The sequence below is a fragment of the Haliaeetus albicilla genome, chromosome 3 (genome assembly GCF_947461875.1).
Source record: "Haliaeetus albicilla chromosome 3, bHalAlb1.1, whole genome shotgun sequence".
Lineage (NCBI taxonomy): Eukaryota > Metazoa > Chordata > Aves > Accipitriformes > Accipitridae > Haliaeetus > Haliaeetus albicilla.
This window is the reverse complement of record NC_091485.1, coordinates 64,602,601-64,629,881: the sequence shown is the minus strand read 5'-3', so window position 1 is coordinate 64,629,881 and position 27,281 is coordinate 64,602,601. Positions and strand designations below refer to the sequence as shown.

The 27,281-nt window shown below is 46.6% G+C and overlaps 1 protein-coding gene across 1 annotated transcript; it reads left to right on the top strand.

Annotated features, from left to right (window-relative positions):
- Nucleotides 1–1,709: 1,709 nt before the first annotated feature.
- FBXO32 (F-box protein 32) lies at nt 1,710–27,062 on the top strand. Its single transcript, XM_069780003.1, has 9 exons — nt 1,710–2,027; nt 5,247–5,359; nt 7,068–7,117; nt 7,786–7,878; nt 14,886–14,979; nt 15,874–16,058; nt 19,725–19,907; nt 21,080–21,223; nt 21,891–27,062. The coding sequence occupies exons 1-9, from the start codon at nt 1,912–1,914 to the stop codon at nt 21,978–21,980; spliced, it is 1,068 nt and encodes a 355-aa protein (XP_069636104.1). The 5' UTR covers nt 1,710–1,911; the 3' UTR covers nt 21,981–27,062.
- Nucleotides 27,063–27,281: the final 219 nt, after the last annotated feature.

Genomic DNA, 27,281 nt, shown 5'->3' with positions numbered 1-27,281 from the left:
GGAAGGTGGGACCACTGCCCCGGCAGGGTAGATCAGACGGGCAAAAGGAGGAGACCTCAGCCCCGGTGCCCTCGTATTTGGATTTTAATTTTTGCATGTGCTGCGGCTCACTGCCGCTCTCAAGTGCTTTCTGTCCCCAGGGGCTGCAAGCAGGCGGGTTTTCACTCTTCCTCCCGCCGACCCCCGTGTAACACCCGCCCAGGCGAGAGCCGTGGTAGGATTTGGAGATGGGGCGGCCGACGCTCACGGCGTGGGGCTTCCAGCATCAGCAGGCAGCCGCCCCGCAGCTCTCCTGCCTGCGGAGATCCCGCTGCCTCCAGCCCCGGCAGCGCTGCGTCTGCACACGCAGCCTTCCCCGCGCCTCGAGTGCTTGTTTCTATGAGGGTTTTTTTGGTTTCTTGAGGGTGAACACGTAACACCGTCGCTGGCAAGCGCCAGATGGTGCCGAATGCCCCACGGCGGCAGGTAGCGCAGCCGGGGAACGGCTGGCAACGTGACCCGGATTAGGGCAGCTTATCCCCCCGGCCCTGCAGCCAGCCGCTCGCCATGGCTCTGCTCTTCTCCTCTCTTCCCTTCTCTTCCCTTCGGGCCCTTGGCCTGGAGCTCCGGCCCCATCCCAGCAGCCTGACAGCCCGCCTGCCCCTTCCCGCCGGGCTGGAGCTGCTCCCGGCCGCCCACAGCAGCCCTGCACCGCGGGATGCCCCACACAAGGTGCCCCCCAAGTAACGGCGGCTTGGCATTATGAAAATCAGTGTATCGAGATACGTACACCATAGCGTAGGGCAGATATGTCCTAATCCTAATACAAAATGTCCTGTATTTACGAAATGAGCTATAGTGCATTCCTGGCTGGGAACGTAGCCCCTCAGCCTGGCCTTGCATGCAGAGAAACTATATTTTTAATGTTCAATACGTAAGACCTTCTCTAACATCTACTAGCGTGTGCACCTAATAAGCTACATTTATATATTTTCATATATAATACCATTTTCTATACATTTCTATATCTTTCTGTCATGCACATGTATCTATAAAATATTAAAAAGTAGCATTACATGTAAGAACATAATGCATATAAAAGCACATGCATGTATAAAAGATACAGACATAAAACATGATATACATACATAAAACATTACACAGATATAAACCAGATACATATGAAACACATGCTCAGAAAACATTATATTATTCTCTCTAATGATCTCGATATAGAACCATATGTAACATTATATAGGTATTCTGTATGTTTTCACAATGTTCTAAATTTATCTGTATGTTCAGATTCTGTGTGTTTCTATAAACAGGGTGTAATTTTGTGATGCATCAATATCTAAAACGCATTTATAAGCATAAACAAACATGCCTGTGTAAATATTCATATTGTTTATATCAATAAATTGAGTATAGGCATTATATATGGAGGTGAAATACGCATAAAACATGAATTTCATGCCTGTTTGTATTCTATATTTAATGTTTTGTTGTATATACAACAACAACATATGAAAACGTTTCTGCGCGTAGTATATAAATGCACGACATGTGCACACACACGCAAACAGCGCAGGAACAGGTTTTATCGCTGCCCACACAAACAGCTGCTGGCCCCGCCCCCCGCCGCCCCGCCCCGCCCCCGCCCCCCGCCCCGCGCCGCTCGCGGACGGCGCCGATAAACACCGCCACGTGCGGCGGGGCGGGGCGGGGCCAGCCCCGCGCTTCCGGCAACACGCCGCCCCGCCGCCGCATAAATAGCGCGGAGCGGCGCGGCGCCCGCAGCCCCGCCGCCGCGGCACCCACCGCGTCGCTCTGCCCCGCTCCAGGCACCGGCCCCGCCGCCGCCGCCGCCGCAGCAGCAAGCCGCCGCTCCTGATCTCCGTCCTGATTTTGGTCCCGCTCCGTCCCGCCGCCATGCCGTTCCTGGGGCAGGACTGGCGCTCCCCCGGGCAGAGCTGGGTGAAGACGGCCGACGGCTGGACGCGCTTCCTCGACGAGAAGAGCGGCGGCTATGTCGGCGACATCAGCAGGTATCGGCGGCGGCTCCGGCCCCGCTCCCGGCCCCCGCCCGCGGCGGCGCCGCCGCCAGGGGGCGCCGCGGTGCGGTCGCGCGCCGCCGGGGCGCGCGGCGGTAAGATGGACGGCGGCGCCTCGTCCCCTCCCGCGGCCGGGGGCGGCCCGAGCCGCAGGCCGAGGCGCCGCCGAGCGCCGGGGCGGTGAGGGGGAGGCGGCGGCTTGTGCGGGCCTGCCGGTAACCCCGGGCCTCGGCGTCGCTGCGGCGGCCCGGCGGAGGGGCCCGGCGGCTTTCCCCCGGGCCTGCTGTGAACCCCTCAGGCCCGGCGGGGTGCCGGGGCGCCCGGGCGCGGAGGCGGCTCTCCCTCCCGAGGCGCCCGGGCCGTGCCTACGGCTGCGGGATGGGGTGGAAAAGCCAGGAAAAGGTGAAAACAGTCGCTGCCCCACGGCCTGGGCGATGTGCCCTCGGGGAGCATCCCCAGTGCCTCCTGGGGGGCACTGGAGGTGTGTGTCACCCCCTTCCTCCTCCCCAAAGTGCCCTTCCTCGGGCTTCCCGGCTCTCGGGCTGGAGAAGGATGATGTGTCCGAAGCCATAAATCTTCCCCAGACCATGAGTAATGTACCTTACGTGCTGCTTGACTAATCTGCCTGCAAAACATCAACAAAAGCCCTAAGATGGTGAAGCGCCGCGGAGCTGCGTCGGGCGGGCAGGAAGCCTTTGCAGCAGCGTGGGTGTAATGGTCTCCGGCCAGATTGCTCCTGTCAAAACCAAACTTTTCTCCCAGAGCTGCTTCTTGTTTTCGGCTGTGCGCAGTCAGGTTTGGATTTGCTGCGACTGGGCTGAGGGATGGGTCAGGAATGTGCATGACAAAGGGACTTGGAGCAAAAAAGGATTTGCTGCTGAGATGTTCCTTTGCAAGGAGGTTTATGTAGCAGGTCTCTATCTCTTGCCTTCTTTCATGCAAGCTGTAAATAAAAATCAAGCTTAGAATCCAAAGCATCTGATTTGTAAATAGGTAGAAAAATGTCTGGCTGGTGGGAGTGTGGTTGTCTTGGGAATATTGAGTTTGGCACGGGTTTATACATCCCTTTTCCCATTAAAAAAGCAAAGGAGGTGACATACTGGCCCCGTACTGAGGTCCTTGCAGTGCCACGTCCTGGTGCCCAACTGTTCAACCTGTCAGGACGCCTTGGAGAAGTGTGTGGAAACCTGGCAGTACATAAACAGGGGAATAATCTGCCTCCCATACTGGAATTCATCCATTGCTGTTATGAAGGTTTCAGATTACAGAGTCATTCAGTAGGAAGTCAACAGTCAAGGGTGTGCTGTTGACATGTAAGATTTAAAGCAGATCTGTCTTGTGCTCTTGGGCTTGGATTCTGCCACTGCACAGGGCGTGTTAACCTGGCCTGTTACTGATTTTGTGCAACCCTGATAAAATATGAACTTGAACACCTCAAAACTGCTTCTTCCTTACTGCCATACTCTGTTCTTGGGTTTGGTCCCACCAGCAGAAAGCAACATGGATGGGGGAAATGTGCAGCTGAGATGTTCTGCTGTTGGGCTTAGGTTCTGAGCCAGCTCCAGCTGGTAGAAACGTGGTTCCCTGAGCTGCTGTTGCTGTGAATGTTTGTCCACCTGCATTGCTGCTGCTGTTCCCCTTTTGCAGTGTTGTGGTGGAGCCTGCAGGAGTGGTGCCTTCCCTGCAGCTGTGGTGCCCTGCGAGGGGGGGATGCGGAGCAGGAAGGGGGAGCCGAGGCTCATGGCGTTCTGAAGCTGGGGGAGGGTTCCTCCACCTCTGGGGCCATGTGCAGGTGCCAAACCAGAACACCCATATGGACCCTGCTGGAGGAGGTCTGGGTCCCTCATGGGGCTGAAACTCTGACTTGGTCACTTGACTTCTGCGTATGCTGGTGGTGTAGCCATGCTGCCAGACAGCAAATGGGAAACAAGGAGCCTTGTCCTGCAGGTTTCATTCCTTTGCAGGAGCCTGTGCTGAATAGCTGTCGGAGGTGTGAGTTGGTATGGTGCTCGTATTATTTTTTTGGAGGCTAAACAGTGTAAACACGAGGTCTGTAGAAGAAGCAGCCTGGCTGCCTAAGGGTCCTCGCAGCTGTCACAGAGGGAGCTTGCCCAGTGCTGCCAGCAGCAGCATATTTCAGTGCCTGCCAGAGCTCCAGGGGTGTCCCAGCCACAGCAGGGGAGAGGTGCAGCAAGGTGCCTGGGACCCTTCTTTGAATTTAGATGTGCAGACAGCCACTGGCCGTCTCTTGCCAGCAGCTAGAGCAGTGGGGGAGGCTCTCTGTTTCATTCTCCTGGATGCATCGCCTGTCTTCTCCCCAGAACCTGTGAGGCATCCCTGCAGCTCTGGGCAGCATGCGGGGGGAGGGGGGGCTCTGCAGAGATCTCCTGGTGGGTGCTGCCTTCCCCTGACACCCCCAGGGATCTGTGCCATGGTGCTGTGGCTGCCCAGGGGCTTCTCGGTTTCATGTTGTGGCTTGGATCTGCTGATTTGCAGGTCTGCAGAATGTGGAGATGTTGATGCATAGTCTCTTTATAGATAGTCTTTCATTGCCCTCAAAGAAAATAAGGGGTTATAGCTCCCTTCACTAATAATATAGTTATAGCAGAATTCCCGCAAAAGCAGAAGATGGACAGTATTGGACAAGAGATCCTAGCTGTTAATTTGTATAGTCACTACTATGTGGGGTTTGGAAAACCACCAGCCAAGTCTGAACCTCAGCTGAGCTTTTCCTGTAAGCTTGAAAGAATGTTTTGCATGGACTCTTTTGTTAATAAATATTTTGAGTGCGTGTGTATATATATACATATATGTCCTTTAGAGATGTCTAAATACATCCTTCCATAGAAGTCTGACTGGCTCAGAGGAATCTACCACCTACAGTAGGAGGATATGGTGTTACTTAAAGATAGGAACAGGTTAAAGAGAAGGAAAGAATACTGCCCAGCGGTGTCCCAGCGCTAACTGTGCAATCTGTATTATCTGCTGCTGTCTGGTTTGGGTATCTTAGCACAGAAATGAGGCACCAGAGGCTCATTTTAAAATACCATTACTGGATGCAAAAAAACTGCATGCAGACTTTTCAAGAGCAGCCTGCAAGGAGGCAGCTTTGGAGCTCACAATGAAAACCTATGTATTTTCTCTCCTTGCAAGAAGCATAGTGTTCAGCAGACTGCAGAAATAAACAGAATCCTTGCTTTGTGTCATTCACAGCTTTTGTAAAAAGGACGATCACAACAAAGAGAATCTCTTCAACAGCCTGAACTATGATGTTGCTGCCAAGAAGAGGAAAAAAGACCTGCTGAATAACAAAGCCAAGATTCAATGTAAGATGTCTATTTGGTCTTTTTTTTTAAATAAAAGTTGCTGCAGGAGAGTGGAAAATGCTTCGTATCTATGTTTTTTGCATAGTGCATGAAGAGTCTTCAGAGTGTCTTGAAGGGCTTTGCGCCCATGTTTGACCTAAGTAGAGAACTTGGATACAGTTTAATGTGAAGATTTATGCCCCTGTTAGTAATCCCTGCTCTGAGGAGTTGTGCTTGTTGTGTTCAAATTTGTCATTTGTGTTTGTCAGAAGGAGGGTAATTTTTTCCTATGGTACATTCAAATGAACCAGTTCCAGTTTTTTTCCCCCTGTAGACTTCCTTGTGCACAGCAGGCTAAATTTATTCTTCCTTCCATATGCATGTTGAGCACTAATCTACATTACTGGAGGCTACAAGCCTCAATGTGAGCTTTGATCCTATCTCTGTGTGCGGAGTGCATGAAAAATGAAATAAGATTTCAGCTCGCTCAAAACAATGGAAGGTTTGAAATCTTTCTGTACGCACAGCGAGCAGCCAGGGTCTCGGATGGTGCACTGTGGGAGGACTTGGGGGAGCCTGCAGGGACAGCAAGGTCTCTGTTGCTCTGACTGCAAGATAGGTACTGGAGTTAGATGTGAAGGCTACAAATGTAAACATACACAGAGGAAATGAGTTACAATTCCCACACTACTATTAGCTCATTGTGCATCCCCCAGGATTTCGGAAACTGATGCCAAAGTTGGCCCCTCGGTGCATTCGGTTCTCTGAACAAACAAATGTTACCATGACAGTTTTTGGCTGGATTCTGCTGTGACCTACTATTTAAAAGGGCCTGATGCAGGGTCTGCGTGCCTGTAACTGAGACTGGGTTTGTCCTTGGGCTCACAGTACCAGGCAGGAGTACATCACTGCATCCTTAGGTGGAAAAAGATTCCAGGAGCACAATATTTCCTTTAAGGAAAGGAGTCTAGCAGGATGGGGAAAATAATTTTTCTTACACTAGCTGTTGAATTGCCAGCATGTGGTGGAAGTAGGGTCAAAGCCCGTGGGAGAAGGATTGAGCAGCATAACTGTGTACAGTAAGGGCTCTTCCACAAACCAAGTTAGCAGTGTGTGGTGGGTACAGGGAAGCTATTTTTGGGGAGTGGATGGGACAACTCCCATTTCTGAGGGAAGGGAGGGGCAATTAGAAATAGGAAAATTTTGGTTCCAAATAGGTTTTTCTTTTTTAGCAAGTTAGCTGCAAGCACAAGCATGCTCCTCTGAGGCTGACCTCACTGCTAAAAGCTCTCTCCCACATGCCTGGTGTCTCATGACATTTTTGCTCAACTTCAAATTTGACATTCAATCCCAAGCCTGTAACCAAGGTAATGAATAGTTAATAAAATCAATAACAACAAAACCTGGCTGTCAGCCACACTTACTGTCTGGGACCAAAGAAGAGGAGGTGCTATGGTATATCTGTGGCTGGGAGATTAAACATTTACAGTCTTGAGCTGTGTCACTGAAACAGAAGCCCTTTCTAAAGCTCAGGGCCGCAGTCTCAAATGAAGCAGTATGGAAACAAAGCAGCTCAGCAAGTTGCTAGTTTTAGTTTGAAGTGCAGTGGTGTAAACACAAAATAACTTCACTTGCACTAAAAGGGCAGTGAGCGTTGTGAGCAGAACAGAGATCTAGCCCTCTGTGTGGTGGAAGGCTAACTGAGCAAAATGTGTCATTGTCCAAACAGATTTCCACCAGGAGAAGTGGATCTATGTTCACAAGGGGAGCACAAAAGAGGTGAGTGCCTCTATGTTCTTTGTTCCCTTTTCTACTGTTTTTTCCAAGCAATGGAAGATCCTGTGCTGATATAAATCAACAGAAGCTCTTAAGAGATAAGTGGAAGATCTGGCTTGTGGTTGGAATTTCAGTAATGATTTTAAGCCCCAATCAGGGAGCCAGGGCTTGCTCTACAAGGCTCTGTATATGTGTTTAAAATATGACTTGTTTGCTTCCCTCAGTTAAAAAAAACCAGCCATTTGCAGACCAAGCCATAATACTGTTCTTGGCTTCCGCCCAGTACAGTCCTAACATGGAAAATCATTGGAATTCATCACAATGGCTCATTCGCACTCATGGAGAGAAGCGGCTATATCAGACAGCTCTGTACTCGCACTATATATTGAACCCCGGGAATGTGTGCCTCATTCTCATCCTTAAATTCATGGGTCATGAGCAGAGCTCAGGTCACTCCTGGGAACCTACCATAACGTACGTTGGGCCATGCCCACCCTTGACGTCAATAAGTGCAGCTCTGTGGGAGACAGCCCTGCCTCCTCCAGCCATGAGCTGGTCCCATGGTTTGTACCCATTAGCTTGCTAAATTGAGTTGCTCTGGGTCACGTCTTCCTGGTGCTGTCTGGACTCATGTCTGCCAAAACATGACCCAGACTGTTTCTTCTTCTCAGCGCCATGGTTACTGCACCTTGGGAGAAGCCTTCAACCGACTTGACTTTTCCAGTGCTATCCTGGACTCCAGGCGATTCAACTATGTCGTGAGGGTGAGCAAAAGGCCAGGGTTTATTTTGCTGTGATGGTGGTGGAGGCTCTGAACTGAGCACCAGTTGGGTGATGGCAAGCACTGGCAAAGAAGAGAGGTCCAAGCATGCATGTGGGGGTGTTGGGCTTTGGTGCATGAAGTAATTGATGGAAGTTGTGTGGATAGATGCCCAAACCTCCTCTTTGAACTGTTAAAATAGAGAGGGAGGGAGGTGGTGGTGGTGGTAATGTAGAAGATGGGCTGTCCTTAACCTAGCATTCCTAGTACTTTTCAGTTGTGAAATTCACTTCTGAAACTCAGAAAACTTAGCTTCTAATTCCTGAGTTCAGTTCAGCTTCTAAATGTGATTCCTGTAGCCTCAAAAGGAGCATGGGCTCTCTGCAGAGGCCAAAGAGCAGCGGGGACCTCTTTGCATAGGAGATTCCAGCTCCACAAGGGATGTGGAGCTTTGTCTCCTTTGAAGTGATACAGGAGAGACTCTGGGGAGTTGAGCATTTTGGGAGTGAGAGGATGGGCTGAACCTCTTGGAGACACTTCTCTGTTAAGAATTGTGGTTGTTCTTAATCCTGTGTGACTGGCAACAGTTTCAGCGGGTGAAGCATTTGGTTAGCCCTGACACCATTAGTTGGTAGGAAGGAGTCATCAACCCCAGGCTCCACATGCTCTGGCTTTGCATAACACGTCAGGGCTTCTCTTTTGGCTCTGCGGGCCAAGGGGGGTGGTAGTGGTTGGGGGAGCTACTGTCTTGAGGGTGTATGTTTATGTGCATCTGATCTGAAAATTGATCTTGAATTTCAGAATGCTTATCAAGGTTTGGAATTCAATAAGCTTAAAAAAAAATCTGTTATTAACTTGAGGCTGTTTATAAACAGCTCCTTTTCACATTTCATCAGCAGTTGATCACTGCTGAGGCACCAGCTGTTCAGGTTTTAGGTTCTAGAGCAAGCCGCATTGGTATTGCTTTCCCTTTGCCAAGTCAAATGTCATCAAAAGTGTCTAAGGAAGAAATGATCTGAGCAAGTTCACCTTGGTTTGGTCACCTGTTGTCTAGATGACAAGGAGCCTGTGAAAACCTCTGTCACCCTGGGAAGGAAGGGTACAGGCACTGGGGGTGATTACCTACCTGCAGTGCAGGAAGGGCACTGGCAATCACTTGGATGTCCCACTGCAGGGGTGGTGGCAGCAGGGAGTGGGCATGCTGGGGGAGGCAAAGCGGGATACAAGTTCATAGGAACTCAGGCTGTCCTAGCTCTGCTGGTCCTGGGACAACTTGTTTTCCTGCTTGTGCAGAGAAGGTGATCACCAGTGTTGAGGTACTCAGTGTTTTCTGATACTGGATATATATACACATGGCTGTGTCATCTTCAGGGGGATTACTGAGGAAGGAACAGTTCATGCCAAGGCTATAACCCTTTAGTCAAATATAAAGGAGGAAAATAAAATAAAACTTGCATTTGGTGCTCCAGAGATCCCTTTGGCAGACTTTGTCTTATGACAACAAAGAACTCCAAAGACCTCTGCTAAGTGTGGCCTCAGGTCATGCCGTGCCATGTGATGGGTTTCTGCTCAGCCCAATGTAATGGGTGTCTTGCATGGGACTGCAATGATTGACCAGAAGTCCCATTAAATTTTTTTGAAGAGCAAACTCAAATTTCAGTGAAGTCAGTGTGGCCTGATGGAGAGGCTCAGGCTGACCTTCTTCCCCCTTTTTCCCCATGAGGACTTCATAAAAGCATCCCAAATCTGTTGTGCATCCAAAATAGCAGTGTTCTGTATGGAAGTCAGCATGTGTCCTTGTTTCTACAAATTACCTCCCTTCTGAGCTTTTCAGAGTAGTTTTCCCCCCAGTAGTGTTAAGGATACGGCACTAGTGAGCAGTATGAAGCTTTCTAATTGAGGCTGACTTGTGGTTTGGCAGATTAAAGAATATATTAAACCTGGTACCACGGATCAAATATAAAACTGACTTCTTAAAATGAAAGGCTTGTATCGGCCAAGTCTCTAGTGGATAGTAGCTCATAAAATGCCTTATGTGCCAGATTTACTCATGAAAAGCTCTGCCTAGATGTGGATCTTGTTCATGGTTTGCAAATTGCAAGCCTCCTAGAGCATACAGATGAGCAATGTGTCACATGGAAAATGCCCTGAACATTGGCAGGAAAAACATTTTTCCCTTCCCTCCTGCTCCTTGTTCTCTCTAGTTCCACCCGTTGCTCGGGGTATCTGATTAATGTCATGCTACTTAGTTCATCAAGCAAATGCTTTCCAAGGAGGGAAGTTTAGAGTTGGAGGCTGGGGGAGAATATGAGGATGTCCGTAGGGGAAGAAAGGAGAGGAACAGCTGCAGGTTTGGGATTCTGCTGGCTACACGCAAACTTGCTCTGTGGAGAAATAAGCTACATCACTGCTGATAGCAAAATGGGCTTTCAGGCTGAACATCAACTTGCCTTTCTCAAAGCATTCCTTTCTGAATTTCTCTGAACCTAAGAGCTACAGTGTTTTCAGTGCTGAGTTTTTTTTTTTGTCGTACAGAAGTGTCTGCTCCTTAATATATACCCAAACTAAGTTCTTGGAGTTCTTAATGGTGCACTAATAAAATGGGTACCTCCTTCAAGTGAGGTGGAGGTGTGAGCTGCAAGAAGCTTGGCAGGTATTTTTGATGGGCAAATACCATCAGCTGTAGCCAGTGAGTTCATGTAGCTGAAGCGGAAGAAATTTTCCTCCAACATCAATCTTGTCTTGATAGTCTGCTGATAGAGCGCTGGAAGTGCTAAGTATAGGTATTGATGCCATGACTTGGTCCTTGCTGATCTTTTAAACTATAGCATCTGACTACTATGTGTTACAGGACAACATTCCCTCTTTAGAGCTAGTAAGATGTGTGTGATTGACCCAGCGGACCCAAACTGTCCAAGCTGTTCTTGGTCTTGAAGCAGCCCTGGTTTCTCTGGTCTTAGAGATTTTATGAAAAGACTGGAAGCGTTCTGTAAGCATAAGTAGTATGAGCAGAGACAAAAGTGCCTGCAGCCCAGAAGTTGTTGGTTCTCCTTTGGGAACACTCTGTTCAGATGACAGTGAGGTTTTGCAGGCTGCTGCTTTCAGAAAGATTTGTCATATGATGGTTGTGTAGTAACATCTCAAGGGAAGGTGCTGTTTCTGATCATAAAAGCTTAGGTCAGGTTAAACTGCATGGGCATAACTTCTGGAATAACATGATTTAGTGTGCAACCTGCTAAAGTAGTGTCTTAAATTTGCTTTTAAGTTTTTATAGCAGTTAGCTCTGGGAGTCCTGGATTTATGCTGTGCTGAAAGAGTATCAGCTTGATTCTGTCTCATGGAGATCTGTCAGCACCTGTGCTGTAAATCATTATAACTCGCCTTGCTCTTGCTCTCCCAGCCGAAAGCCAATGTGACATTTCAGCCACAGAAAGCAAAGGGCTGCGAGAGCAAGGAGAGCTGGAGGAGGAATTTTTCATTGCAATATATTGCTCTAAGCAGTCCACATGTGAGGAGCCACATCCTCAACCAGGAGGAGCTTATGGATCCCCACAGGTGCAGTCCAGCTTCCCTATAGCTGGTTTGGGGTATTCAAAGGGGGATTTACACTTTAGTAACTTGAGACTTGTGATTTTAATCATTACAAAGCATGTCCCTTTTTGAGGCAAGGTTACACCCTCCTGCTTGGTGCAGCAGGCCTGCTGAAAATTTTTTGGCTCGGTGTGCTGTAAGCCCCTAGCTGTGAGTTATTTGGGGTATGGATTGCCCGCACACCCCAGTGTTGAACCGAGGCAGTGGCAGAAGTGCCATCTGGCTGTAGCGGGTCTAAGCAATGCTGTGCACACAGTCATGCGTGCAGAGCAGTGTGTTTTCATGGCCCTGAAACAGGGGCCCTTGTTCCCTGCCTCATGGCACTGTTTTGTTTGCTGGTTTTTTCCTAGTGCTTATGGGAGGAGGACCCGCTCTGCTCCTGGAGCTAAGTGGCTCATTGCACCAACTGCTGTAGACTGACTGCTGGTGGGGTTTGAGCAGGAGCCCCATCACAGTCGTGGGGAAATGAGCAGGTTATTGCCCTGCTGTGGAAGATGCTGCCTCCTGCCAGCTTGCAGAGGCTCTGGAATAGCCCACTGGATCTCTTGCCTTTTTCTCTGTGGCTCTGGCAGACCTCTGAGACCAAACAACATAGGGGTGAGGTGGTAGGAAGGATTTTCTGGGAAAGCTACCAGGTCACCTTTTTCAACTTTTGAGGAGTTGAAGGAGTGAATTGGGATCTAATGCTCTGCTTTCCAGAGGTGTTGCAGACTTTCCAGCTCCAGTTAAAATCAGCTGGAATGCAATCACTTAGTGTTTTCAAAAAGCAGGCCTTTTAAAATTGCTCTTAACCTTTCCCTGTGCACTCTCTCCTACCATCTGTTCCTCTGTTGAGCGTGGGCTGGACTTAATGCAACCGCATCATAACACATGCTTGCAGCTCTCCAGCCTTTTTAACCTACTCAGCATTAATCTGAATTCATCAGTCTTCTCTTAGTCTGTATTATGCAAGTGGCAACAATTGATTTATTTTTGATAATGCTGTAGACCCCAGTTTGGCAATCCATTAACTGAGACTGTACTCTGCTGCGTCTGTGCCAATGCTGAAAGACCCTCAGTGCACTGGAGCATGTGGGGCACAGATGAACTGTATTGCTTACCTGTTTTTTCTGTATTATATGAGCACAGAAGAATAAAAAATGTCTTTTGATTTGGAGGGCTAGCCAGTCGCTTCAGCCAACAGTCCCTGGGGAGTGGAGTAGTCCTGGAAGTATTTGCAACACATGATGAAATTCCATATGAAAACTGTGTTTATTGCTGCAGGGGAAGGGAGGTGACACATGATATCTGAGCTGGTTCACTGAATGTAAATTGAACGTTGATAAACACAGACAAGGCAAATTTTAATCTGTTCCTTTGGCTAAATTACTTTTGTACCAATTTAGTGTTCTTCAAGGAACTGAGATTTTTATCCTTGTTCCCCTTAAAGAATGGCCCTGGCATCTAGCTTTTACTGTATTGCATTACGTGATTCTTATCACTGGGTGCATTTTGGCGTTTTCAGTAACAGGCACAACATTGCTAACACCCAGCCTGGATGAAGCTGTGTCTGTGCCAGTTCCAGAATGGTGCAATCTGGAGACAGCAGTTGTTATGCACAGAAGAGCTGATCTGGGTGCATGTGTGGCTAATGTACAGATGGAGTCTGGCAAATTGATCACTATAATCAAAGGTCTGAAGGCTAAATAGTTTAGTGTAAGGGGAGTATTACAGACTACTTTGGGACACTGATTTTTTTTTCTACTTATTCCTCCAGTATTTCAAAAAATGAAAAGACCTTTTAAAAAAACTCAAACATCTTGGAAACTGCTATGTATTTAAGAGTATCTAGTTATTGTGGTCTCAGTTTAGCTGATAGAGCAAGAAGATCCACTGATGCCTGTGCACCAAATATTACCCAACTCTCAAGCATCTCTTGTTTCCTCCAAATGAGCCAAGAAAACAGGCAGCCTGCCCTTCACAGGAGTTAGTGCAGGTCTTTTTTCATCTTGTTTTCCTTCGGTCATGCAAGGTGCAAGTTATTAATAGAATGTAAACTCAAAGCCATCTGATGATGGTGTTGGCCTGGAAATTAAACGGAAGAAGAGATCGGTCACTCTAGGCGACTTCACTGCTCCTAACAGGCAGTCGCATGCCAGTGCCCCAGACAGCAGAGCAGGCGAATGACTGCAGTAACAACTCTCCCTGAGCTCCCTGCTTCATGGCAAGGTGCCGGTGACTTTTTGGATACATTCCTGTCATTCTTATAGTGGGGCAAATGGTTCAGCTCATGACTTATCAAGTCTTGTCAAAAGCTTTCTTAGTTACTTGACACAAGTAGTTGCACCTTCTCTGGACTCTCTGCGGTGCCAGCAACGGGATACTGTAGCTGCAGAAGATAAAGGATTAATAAGCTAGTCATGCGGTAATGTGTTGATTGATTTGTAGCATAAAAGGTTTTTCCTTTCCTTTCTAAATTAAAACAGAAGGCTATGTACATCCAAAACAAATGGACTGACACGTGGACGCTCTGTGTATTTATATAATGCTGGGGGAAGGGAGGAAGGCTTGGAAGATCACGGGCCACATGTTCTGCAGAGCATGATCCATAGGAAACTTCCACAGCTGTTCTTGTGGTAGAGAGCTGGGGAGGAGAGGGCATCTTCCCCATGGGAAATGCTTCCTTTAGCAACTACAGCCCAAATTCAGCGTCCAGCTTGTACATGAGTCAGGAGATCAGTGATGGGAAGCAAATCCTAATTGAAAGTAAAAGTGAGATTTCCATTAGGGAGGTTAACAAGTAAACAGGACAAACAGGGAAAGGTGGTTTGGTGTTGCAGCTGTAAGAGCTGAACAGGGGAGGAAGCCTTGGGGGAATAGGGTTTTGTTGGGGGGGATGGTTTGTTTTTAATAGAGTGATTAACCTTTCTGTCATGGCGACAGCACTCTGACAAAACCAATGCAACCCAGGAGTTTGACGTAAATTGTGGGGTCTGATTCTCATTAATGCTCCATCAATAATATCCCCATCCAAACAGGCATTTGCTCGTGTTCCCTTATGACACTGCTTGTTTATGCCCCAGTGAAGGAACAGTGACGTCAGCTGTTCGTTGTTCCCTTGGTGTGAATAGAGGCTGTCAGTCTGAGCACTACTCTGTGGTTTCTCTGCATCTCTGAATCATGAAATCAAGGGAGTTTTTCCCTCCCCCCCTTAAGATCATTAGAATGCCTTTTTTTTTCTACCCCTTTCGATGTGGGATTAATTATTTGGCCTCTGTTCTCCTCCCCCTTTGCATTAGTTTGCTCTGTCGTTCTGTCTCCCTTTTATTTTCAAGCAGCAAACAAGTCTCTGGACTGTTTTGCTGTGTCATGTGACCAGGAGTTAAGATTAGAAAGGTATCTCTGTGCTCTAAGGCTTGCAACTTCTATTTTTATCCACAGCTGTTGGAGCTGATAGCAAAGTCTCAGCTGACGTCACTGAGTGGCATTGCCCAGAAAAACTACATGAACATTTTGGAAAAAGTGGTACAGAAAGGTAAGAAACGGAAACAGTGAGGGGGAGGAGGAGGAGACTGATTTAATCTGAAGTACTTTGTGTGAACCACATCCTTGAGAATAGCCAGGCAATGCAAGATGGGTGAAGTGGGGCACCACTGCTTATTTCTGTAGTGCGGTTCTACTTTCCTTTCCCTTGGTGAAGGACTATGTTGGGGGGGGAGTGGGAAGAAATGTCTGTATTCTGGTAGGCATGTGAGAGGCAATTCCTCCTTCTCCAACTTTCCTCGCTACCACCCCTTCTGCATCCTACTGAGTTCTATTTCTGACTGCAGAAGAGATGGCTGCTCCTGCCCCCAGCTTGGCACATCTGCAGTCTCTGCTGCCTCCTTGTCGCCAGTTTGCTGTATTATCAAGTGCTCCCACTGCTCCGGAGGAAAGGAAAGCTCAAGGGCTGTCTTCACCTGCTGGGGGGGCTGAATTGTGGTTGAGATGTGGCACTTCCCTCCCTGATGCTTTAGCTCTGGCTGAAGCCTGGGAATTGAGAGCACCCTGTTAGTGCGTATATACATAGTGAGAAAGGAGATCCTGATCCCTGTACATCAGCTGGGGGAGATGGGGAAAAGGTGCACATAGATAACCTCTCGCATGTATCAGAGGGGAAAACTGGCTGCTTGCCAGCGGCTGGAAATGGGACGTGCTGCAGAAAGGGCACATATCTCATCTGCTTATCCTGGGAGGATCTCTTTCCATCTGCTGTCTAACCTGCTGTGCCTTGCTAATGTTTAAGTGCTTTCCTCTAAAGAGAAGAGTGCAGGCTGGCTCTCTTGGAATTTGAGGTTATAGTGGGTAACTTGACTTGCCTGAGAAACGTGTAGATTCAGAAAAGGATTTGGGCAGTTCCCATTTTTTAATCTTTCCTGTTCTTCCAAAGTCCTTGAAGATCAGCAGAACATCAGGCTAATACGAGAATTGCTGCAGACCCTCTACACATCCCTCTGCACGTTAGTTCAACGGGTCGGCAAGTCTGTCCTGGTTGGGAACATCAACATGTGGGTGCACAGGATGGAGAGTATTCTCCACTGGCAGCAGCAACTGAACAACATTCAGATCACCAGGGTAAGCACAAATCCTGAAAGCTAAAAATAATGTGGCTCCTTTGTGAAACCTCACGTAGCAGCTCTCATTTGGGTGACTGCATCCCACTGTCCTTCCAGTGCAAGCAGAGTGCTGGGGAAGGACTTGGAGTTGCCAGAATAACTGGATGTGTTCCTAGTGTTACTTGTGTCCCTTAATTCAAACTCAATGTACACAACCCAGGATCATGCTCACTGTAACTGGTCTCAGATGGTGGCTTGACTCCTTAACGGCCATGAAGTGCTGTGTGAACAGAGCTGGGCAGGAAACAATCTCCCCCTCTTGAGAGTCTTCAGAGACTAGGCTGTCAGCACGAAAAGTCAACTCAGTCTTTTTCAGACTGAGAAATTGCCTTCAAAACTTGTTTATCAGATAGTTGAGGGTTTTAGATTTGTTTAATCTGTAAATTAAATGCAAATTTCCAAATAGCTGCATAACTTCATGCTTCCTGGCTGAAAATATCAATGATTCTTCCAGTAGTCTGGAGCTGCCCGTTCCAGCCGGACGAGTCCTGCTTTCACAACATCTGTTTTTTCAACAGTGTCTGTGGGGATAGGAAAGAGATGTATTCGTTGATAAATTCCTAACCTGGTTTTGCATGGGAATCAACCCTGAACTTGGTCCACTTCACAGAATCACAGAAGGATTGAGGTTGGAAGGGACCACTGGAGGTCATCTGGACCAACCCCCCTGCTCAGGCAGGGACACCTACAACCAGTTGCCCAGGACCATGTCTAGACTTTTTTTTTTCCACCTCAAATAGATACTCTACAGAAATGCTAAAGCTTTCCCCCAGTGCTGATCTCTGTGTTGGTGTGCCCCTTGTAGGACCCTTCTGCAGTGAACTGGACTGTGAAATTCCTACTTGGGCAGACCAAGGCATGGCCCAAGGGAATACAAAAAGCACCTTTTCCCTGGTGGGTCAACCAGAGACGCATTTGCAAAGGATTAAGCAAAGGGCCTGCTTTCATCATTTTACATGGCTGTGTTCTCTGGGGACGCCAGGAAACAGTTTCCAGTCCTTCAGAGTAACACAGACAACATGACAGAGGAGATGATGAACTCTGGGAGGTCTCGGGGAGTTTGAAGAGCTGCAAAAGCAGCAGTGCCTTATCTTACGGTGGTTTCTGCCCCGCCTCTGCTGTCCCTCCTGGTGTCCAGCTCTTGGGATGGGCTGCAGGGGAAGCACTGGCCCAGCTATGGGGTGGCTCCAGCAGCACAGCAGGTCTGTGAGCTGGGGAGCTGCCCTGTGCCTGGCCATTGCCAGGGTCAGCTCTATCTGGGCATCTGCTGCCCTGAGTGCGCCACAGGTCAGGACTTACCTCCTGCTGCTCAACTCAGTAGTACAATGTAGGTTTTTTCCCCTCTGCTTTAGGGACTCACAGAACAGAGACAAGCATTTCAAAGAACTCTGCCTATCCAGACAAAAGTGCATCAAAATTTTGCTTGTGAATGGAACAGCCTTTTATGCATACTTACTTCCCTGCAGGTTTACAGACACTTTTCTAAAATAAATAAAATAGATGTTGAGCTTGCAGAAAAAAAATTTCACACCACTGAGTATGACTTCAGGTCAAGCTACAACAAAACCAGCTGAGTTTAGAGGAAGGAAGAACAGGCTCAGCTCTGTGCAGCCAGTTGCTTACAGTGCATGCAGCACTTCTGCTGTTTCTAGAGGGGGAGATGTCTTGCAACAAGGCAAGACCGAAACCTTTTTTAAAAAAAAAAAACTTGCAAAATATTGTGTGTGCTAGAGTTGCTTTAAAAGAACTCTGTCCAGAAAATGACAGCATAGTGATCTGCTCTGATCTAATCTGTGCTCTTTCTCCAAAAAAAGTAATGTTTGAAAGGTCCTGGAAAGGAGTACTGGGGGGAAAGAAGCAGCAGATAAGTCTTTGGCCCTGACTCAGAAAACCTGTAAGGATTTGCTTGAGTTACACTGGTTTCTTCAGAAATAAGACATAAGTGTGATCTTTGGGGGTTTTTTTTTGACCCAAGAGCCTCAGAGCTTAGTCTTGCCTGTTGTGCCCTAGCAAAGGTTTTATGTAGAGAGACTGCTGGAGAATGCAAAAGACAGGCTGGTAAGAGAAATCAACAGGATGTGATCCAATGCTCCAGTGCATTCTTCCTACCCCAAAATAAGACCTTAGTTTGCACTGATGGGCAGGGATGCCAAGTCTGGACTTGTGGATTGTACCAAGGAAGCATCTACATGTAACCAGGCAGTGTGCTGCTTACAGCTTAACTCTCAGTATGCAGCATTAAAGCTATCATGGGAAGAAATGTCTTCTGGAGATGGCAGAGACAGTCCACTCCTGGAGGGGTTGTTTCAGGCCTGTCTTGCTGGTGGAGATGGCCAAAAATGATGCCTTGGTTGAAAAGCTGTGGTCCTCGCCTGTACCGGGCAGTGCTGCATGGTCTGGGCAGGCTGGGCACTGGAGCACTGAAGGGAAGGTGGGAGCTGTTTGTGCACAGACATACTTCTTGTGCCTGTGGAGTTTCATGTGCAACGGGGCTGGCTGGAGATGGGACCGTGTGATTAAAAGCAGCCTCATGCAGCGTTCCCCTGCTGATGGCCGTGCACATGCTTCTTGTTTGAAACAGTTAATAGCTCTGCCAATTGCAAGATGGGTGCTGTGACTCTGTGACTTAAAATAGCAGCGTGTCTGTGCAGGGTAAATGATAAACTTGGCACATTTGTCTAACATTGTTTCTTTGGGGCCCAATACTAAAAGCTGCTGTTTGCCTTAATAAGGCTGGGGCTGGTTTTGGAGCAGCTGGAGCCCGGCTTGTGGTCCTTGCTGGTGCCTTGCTTCCACATGTGCCTTGGATTTTCCCCATGTGCAGGACCTGCAGACCCATCGTGGTTAATTTGTCCTGGAGCTGTGCCACCATGCAGATTTGCAAAACAGTCCTGGACCCCATGTAGACCACGTGAAGGTGGATGGGGGGTGAAGGTGGCTTTTGGCTCTCTAGGCTAGGATGTACTTTGGTGTGGCTGAACAGCCTGGAAAACCATGGCCGCAGCTGATGGGAAAGGGGCAGGTCCTTCAAGCATTCACAGAGGAAAAGTTAGCCTTGCCAGCAGTGACCTGGGAAACCATACAGGGAAAACCCTGCTGTGGGTACTCATCAGCCACTGCTGTGGTTACAGCAGGATCCTGTGATGACATAAGCTAAAACACATGTCAGAAGAGCATGAGATTCCCAGCAGTGTGTGTAACAGGAGGCTGAACTTAAGAAGTAATGCCGATGTCCCTTGTGGTGGAGAGGCCTGGATGGTTAATAACTGATATCCATGATGTAGCCAATGTCCTGCTGTAGTGAAAGCTGGTGGTGGTGCTTCTGGGAGCAGAGTCTCACGAGTGTGGATGTGGGATGGACAAAAAGGGGAGAAGGAGGCTTGGCCTATAACTCTCCTTCTAAATGCCGTTATACAAATACATGTCCCCTTCCTTGAGGATATCTCAAACTGTTCTGGGACAGAAGGTCAAATGTCTCTATGTAAAATGTCTCTTTATTCAGAAGAGTGAACTGCTGCTTATCCTCTATGTGAAGAGCAATGCTTAAAAAGCAGTAACTCTACTGCAAGCTAGAATTGCTTGGGTTTTCAGCTTCTGTGAGCTCAATTTTGTCTGTCTCTTCCAGCCTGCCTTTAAAGGAACCACTTTAACAGACCTGCCGTTGTGTTTACAATTGAACATCATGCAGCGACTGAGTGATGGGAGAGATCTGGTTAGCCTCGGTCAGGTGGCTCCCGACCTGCAAGCGCTCAGTGAAGACCGGCTGCTGTGGAAGAAACTCTGCCAGTACCACTTCACAGACAGACAGGTACAAGGAGGGATGCAAACTGTCATCAGTTGCTTCTTGTACCCCACTAGCAAGTGAACACATGTCGGTAGGACACTATTACTTGACTATCCCTTGGATCTAAGGGCTGTGCCGCGAGCTGATAATACAGGCTGGCATGAGAATGGCTGTGAAGATGATTTATGTAGAGGGTTTTTCATGCCGCAGCAATGATTCCTGAAATAGGAGCCTGAGAAGTTAGTCATATGGTGAACTTCAACCCTAATCCAGGTGGTAACAACTGCAAGTCATGCAGTTGCTCCTCGCCCCACGTGTAGGGGGAAAACATGCAGGCAAACTCCAGCAATCACCCTGATGTCCCAGGGACTGACACCCTCGCAGAGAATCTCTGTGGATGTGGTCCATGAGCAATGAGTCGTGCTCTCTTGCCCTTTAGAGCAAGAAATCCCCTCTGAGCTGTTTTGTGAGTGACAGGGATAGTATGTGGAAAACAGCCCTGCCGCTACCCACATTGTACCTGTGTAAACAGCTTTGGCTCTTTGCGGGCTGGTAATCATCTGGGGTCTTCTAAACTTAAAAACAAACAAACAAAAATCCCTCTTTCTGTTTATGGGTGAATGTCTGGGGTGTTTATACCAGACCTCTACATTTCAGGGGCCACGTGCCAGATTTCTCTGCTAACTTGGCTTTATTTGCTCACTCTGGATCTGACTTTGGAAGTGATTCTGGGAAGTTAGTTCTATTAACAAGAACATTCTAATCCAGTCTCTGCAACTAATGAACCCTAAAAGAAAGATGGGTTTCTCCCAAGCTAATGTGACAAATCACTGACTCTGAGTCAATGAAGAAGCAAAATACTTTAACTGCTGAAAATGTTAAATGCAACTATACTCACTGTCCTGCCAGCCAGCAACACTGGCTAAAGTAGTACAAATTAGCTCCCAGGGTTTCAGGCTTTCATACAGTAATCTTCATGAAATGGGGATAGACCCTGATAATGGTATCGGGTGAGGCTGTTGCCATGAGGAAGTTGGTTATAGCTGGATATTCAGAGCAGGAGTTTTCTCGGTGTTACAAGGGAACTGTTATGGGCCCAGCAAGGATGACACGCGAGGGAGAGGAGAAGAACATGAGTTGGAAAGAGCAAATAATTTTTTTTGACCTGCTACAGTTACAATTATTTTTTCTTTAAGATTCGCAAACGGCTAATCTTATCTGACAAGGGACAGCTGGATTGGAAAAAGATGTACTTTAAGCTCATAAGGTGCTACCCACGGAAGGAGCAGTATGGTGACACACTGCAGCTGTGCAGGCACTGCCACATCCTCTCCTGGAAGGTATGAATGAGGTGCTGGTGAGACAAACTTGATTGGGGCAGGAGCCACGGGGCACCCAATGCTTCCTCTGATTGCAGCTGGTTTAGGGTGCTGCAGTTCCTTTGCCTTTATAACCTAGTGTTTTCCTACATCTTAATCCTCCCTCAACTATTAAGTCCCTTTGAACAAGAGTAGTGGCTATCAAGGCCAGAGGGGAGGGAGATGGGCATACTGTAGGGTTGCCTGCAATAAATCATCTTAGCACTGCCAGCAACTCCTTCTACCCATTACGTGGAGATGGAGGTCTTGGCAAGGATTAGCTGAAATGCAAGCTGATGGCTACAAAACAGCCCAGGACAAAAATCTGCTGGCCACTGTGGTGACATCCAAGGCATGTCTCTGGAGTTAAACTCCTGTAGCTGATGGTAGGCTCCAGCCTTTCTTTCCTCAAAAGAGCAGAGAAGAATGAGTTGGATCTTTGCTGGTTGTATTTCCCATGGCTTGCCAGTAGCCCCTAAAACATGAAGCCCAGTTCTGAGCTGTCTGCTTTGGCGAGAGTAGAGATACTATTCTGGGCTCCACTCTATTTGCAAGCGGGATGTCTGGCAGAGGGGCAGCGCTAAGCTGGCTGATGCTCTGGCGCCCTTTCCACAGTCTCTCTAAATGGAGTTGTTTTCTCCTTTCCCAGGGTACTGATCACCCTTGCACAGCCAACAACCCAGAGACTTGCTCCACCTCTCTTTCACCACAAGACTTTATCAACTTGTTCAGGTTCTGAACTTGGGTCACCGCAGCTTACGCGATTCTTACAGGACACTTTATGCCACTGAGCTTGGACACTTCATTTGTAAATAGTGTAAATATTCACGTTTGTTCGAAGCTCCTGAGTCAAGGAACAAGAGGATCTCAGATGAAAGGTGAAATCGCTCACTGATGTGCAGCGCTTAAGGAATACAGACTTCCATAGGACTGGTGTATAAATGCAGCATGTTGTACAGAGTCCCTTTTTTATGATCAGAGTACAAGATACAGGGCAAAAAACTTCATTTTTTGTTTTTAGAATTTAAAAATGAATTTGCCCCGCAACCATTTGAGAACTCTTTGGTTTGTTTCTAATAGAGAAAGCAATATGAGGCTAGGACTGTTGAACTGTTCCTCCATCTGGTTTTATTTAGCATACATATTTATAAATACGACATTTTAAAAATATTTATGAAAAATATCCCTGTGACAAGTTTAATAATACTTTTATGTTTTTAAAAAAGACACATTCTGAAATACTTTATAACTCTAGCCTACTTGCGAGAGAGAATCGCAACATACCACTTTCTACCTCTAATAGATTGAGTACCTTTCAAACAAAAATCCAGTGTACAATGTGAACTTTTGTATTTTGTACAATGATTTAAAGGGAAATGTTTGTGATAGTAAGCATCTTTTCTTGTATTAATGCTTACCTCTTTACATTAGTTTTCTTGCTCTACTCAGTGCTTGAATGCCTAGATGATAGGCACCATATAAATACCTAAGACTTTACTACATCCTCTTTTAATTTGTTGGTTTTATGGAAGACTAAGCAAAAGGGAAAAGAGAAGCCACAAGGATGAAGATTATCTAAAAGGGAGGAAGTTCTATTATAGAGAAAAAAAGGACTGGATTTAATCTCACAATATAAATTCATATCAACTCCACTAGGTTAATTGCATTGGTTACAATACCAAGTCGGGTTAGAATCTGGTTCTTCAAGCCCATGTTTTTCCAATACACTGCTCTGTATTCCCACTGCTGTCAAGTGAATTCAGTCATCTTGGAGCTGGTAAAATATAGGGAGAACTGGGCCATTGAATCTAGTGAAATGATGCGGTTTTTATTCGCTGGAAGACTGGCAGCATTATTTTTAATTTCAGACTACTGGAGTTTAGGGTGATGAGTGAGACAGCATGAAGAAATAGGCCAGCATTTTCCTAAAAACAGCAGTCAGGACTGGAGTAAGCAAGGGATTTCCAACATGGCGCTTGACGTCTTTGATTATTTCTCTGTGTCGGTGGCAAAGACCCAGCCTAGTCCCTTGCGCTTCCAGTGCTGAGCTTCTTTATGGGATCTTCTAACACTAGCCTAGAGCTGAATTTTCAGTCCTATGGAGTAAGTGGCCAAATTAACTTCACTGTGGCCATGATCTGGCTCACTGTCTCCTCTGTTGCATACAGTGCTTCACTTTTCCCTACAGTGGAGCTAGAAGAATCCAGCAATAACAATTTGAAAACCTGCAGTGGAAAGGTTTTGCTGTTTACCAGTAGATTTCCTGTATAGCACTTTCTCTGTGCATGATGTAAGCAGGATACCTCGGAAGGGTAAATATTTAGCGGGTTGTGTGTGACTATGTACAAAGAATTGTGAGGAAGAGGAGTACTCAGGACAATTCAGGAAGAACTACTTGAGTTAATTATCGTTAAATATGATGTTCTTTTTTTTACATTTTTATAACTCACTTTCAACACTTTTCTGCAGCTGTTTATATTTTTAAAAAAATTGACAGTATTTGCATTTTTGCAAACTAAATCACTTTGCATACTCTTGGAAGAGACACAAAAAGGGAAAAAAGCTGCCTCTAGATGGAGCGGTGGGGAAGGGGGGGGGGAGGAAAGCCAGGAAAATGCTGACAAGAACTGCCCTTCTCCTGCCTTCCAACAGCAAACCCAAGCTTTTGTTCTTCCAGAGAGCTCTGTGAGCCTGTGACACCCTTAGCCATGGCCCAGAGCTTGGCACTCCCCAGAGATGAGGAGAAAATGTGTGGGATAGGGAGCTTTATCTTGGTGTATCCATCACTTTGCTGGTGGAAAGCATAACCCTGCTGATTCTATTCATGTCAACTGAAAGTGATTTAAAAGCTGTTACCTTGGAAAAATGAACTTCTGCTTGTTTGGGGGGGATGTTTGTGAGTGAAGGTGGCCAGTTGCTGTTTTCATTCCCACATTGGTGGCAGCAGGTAGGTGTGGCTGAAATCTGGCTCAGTGAATGAGGACATAAAGGACAGAAACCTGCAAGTGGAGTGAGTGAAGCATTGCCACTGTATTTGGAGATTATTGTAGCTCCTTCTTCCAGCAGTGAGAGGACCCGTGCCCCTTGGCATCTTCTGTTTCCAGCTCTGACTTGGGGTTGGTTTGTTTTATAGTCTTGCCTCTGCCACCCATAGTGAGCCAACCTGTTGTGTTGGGGAGGCAACAGTATTTCGGTATGAAATGCTGGGGGGTTCTGCCTAGTCTGAGTCTGTGCTTAGCAGATGACACGCACTGTGAGATTGTGACACTGGGTGAATTTTAAGCTCAGGTTTGAATCTGGCCTAGTGCATTCCCTGCACAGCAAGACAGAAGATCTCAGCGTTTGGCTGCAACTTGGAATGTCTCAGCTCTAGCCATTGCTTCTCTCAGCCTTTCACTGATCTTGAGCTAAGAGTTTATTCTGTGTCCTCTGCCCAGAGTGCATGGGTCATGCTGACAACGTACTTAATGTGCAACTGAGGCTCGTATTTGTAAAACTTCAATTAGTGGTTTTTATTTCTTAGCACTGTGTAATCTTAAAGGGTCAAGTGCTGAAGGTGATTTGTTAATACAGTCACACACTTGTGTGTTGCTCATGTGTGGTCCTGGGATATTGCTGTCAGTGTCCAAAGCAGCAGAAAACCAAGCAACTGCTGTATTGGAGAACAAAATGGACTAAACAAAAAGAAACAGAATAAGCCTCATTCAGTTACTGCCCCAGTCATTACGCTCCTGCTACAGCAACTGTCAAATAAGACTTTGATCTCTTTGGGAGACTCATTGTTTCTCAAGTGGCTGGTACAGGGAGATATTGTGGTGAATTCAATAGTCTTGTATTTAAAATTAAATGCTGTTGCATCTAAATACCTTAGTCTAACCACTTACAAAGTGGTAGTATTTTAGCAGTGCAAAGACAGCTGCTTGGCTGAGGATGGCAGACTAACAAAACTGACAGTGATAACAGGCTTCCAGGCAGGATGGTTTAAGGCTGCTCTTGTGCAAAAAGGACCTCTTTATTTTAAGACAATTGTCACAAAGCTGTTGTGAAGGGAAAACAGACTTTTACTTGTATTTTGGAAATGGAACGTTCTTTTCAAATGACATTTCACCTTCCAGTCAGTTGATGCATTCCCATTAGACATGCATCAGTTCTTATACTAGGAAAGGAGTTTTTTTTCCCTCTTCAGTGTTTTCTCCTGCCAGCATATCCAGAGAAATTTCATTATCTTCAGAGGATGTGTTAACCAGTGCAACAGTGTAGAATGTAGTGCTGTGAAGAGGAAAAATAGATCCATGCGGGGGAGGAGACTTAGGAAGGGAGAGATTCTAGAGATCTCTGTTTCAGCTTTCTAGAAGAGGCAGGTATTTGGAGTTCATTTTAATGTGATAGCCACTTCAAGAGGCACAATTTCAGCTGTACATACCTTAAGCCATTTATACTAACTATGGTATGGTAAAGTTTGATGATAAAAAGTGTGTACCTCCTCTTATACTGTTTGGGTTTCTTTTTTTTTTATTGTGGGAGTTTCTAGATCCTTTTATTATGTAAAGTGATTAGGAAAACTTGTATTGCTCTGAAGACATTGCTTTGTATGTAAACATTTAGTTGCACCCTGCCACTTTCTGTATATGGGAATATCTTTTTTTATTATTTTTCTTTGCCCCCAGGTTTTGAACTGTTTGTGTTCCCATTTCTGTTTGACTTCAGTTACTCTTGCAAAGCTATCACCTTCTAGAACATACAGAGGTACTAAACAAGCTTTCCCTGCCCAGAAAATTCCTTGGCTAAAGGAATTAGCTTAGCTAAAATTTGATTTAGAGCAGGAACATTTCAAATTCTGTTATGTAGCTAATAAATCAGGTGTGCTGTTTCATGCTTATCTCCTGCCCGGTACAGCAAACCAGTGTTGTCCTCTGCAGTTCTTACAAACCTGTTGCACAGCTTCCCCATAGATCAGCACCTTGCCAAAAAGACATGGCTTTAAATTAAAATGTCACTCTCCTAGCTGGCCTGTTTGCAAAAACATAGACCCCATGGAGCTGATGGCTGATCAGGTTGATAAAGACTCCCTGTTACAAGGTTTGGGACTCTGGTATCCTGCTTGTGCTGCTTTTCTGAGCTCGTTGCTTATAATGATGTTTGTTAAAGGCTCTGAAGACATGGCCAGCCATCCACACAGCTGTCAGCATGTGGCTGCTGGGTTGTGTGAGTGTCTTTACCAGTGCCCAATTTCTATCCCATATCTTCCTCCAGGGATTTCATTGGTAGCAAATCAGCTTTGCAGGATCTGGCCCTACAGAGAACAAATCCATCTTGTCCTTGACACATGCAGTCTCTTGTATATTAATACCTTGAACACCAGAGAGATTCCCCTTCCACTGACCAAGCATTGCTGCTTCTCCTCCTGGGAGGGCAACTGAGGGTGGAACTCATTTCTTTGGCCCTCATGTGCTACACAGAATGCTAACAGGTCTGCTACCAAGAGAACATTTTAATTTGAAATAGCAAATACACTCGTCTTTAGGAACTAATCTACAGTAATTATAAATACCTACTTATATATGGAAGAGAGCGTGTGTTCTGTTTTGTTTTTCCTTGAAGTTGTAACTAGAGATGATATGAAGTGAAAGGCATCCCTTATTATATAAGACTTCTGTTTAATATTGTGTGGTTAAAATCCTTCTGTTATAAATTTGCACACTTTTTTCTTCTTCCCTTGCATGTTCAACTCTGATTTTTACAGCTGTTCTGTGCAGACAGTAATGTATTTTTGTAAAACCTTTTTGACACTGAATTGCAATAAATGTTCAAACAATGTGAACCACGGAGTTGGCTGTCTTGTTGCTTCCAAGTTGGTGACCTTGTCAGCCTTGAGCTTCTGGTGACTGAAAGCAAAGGCTCTTCTGCAGGAGCATCCAGAATTCAGGTTGTTGTGGCAGTAGAAGAACATCCCAGATAGACTTGTTGCTTCATTGTACCTTGAAGGAAAATAAGGTGGACGGAGCTCTTGCTTCTAGCAAAAACGGCACTCATGTGGAGC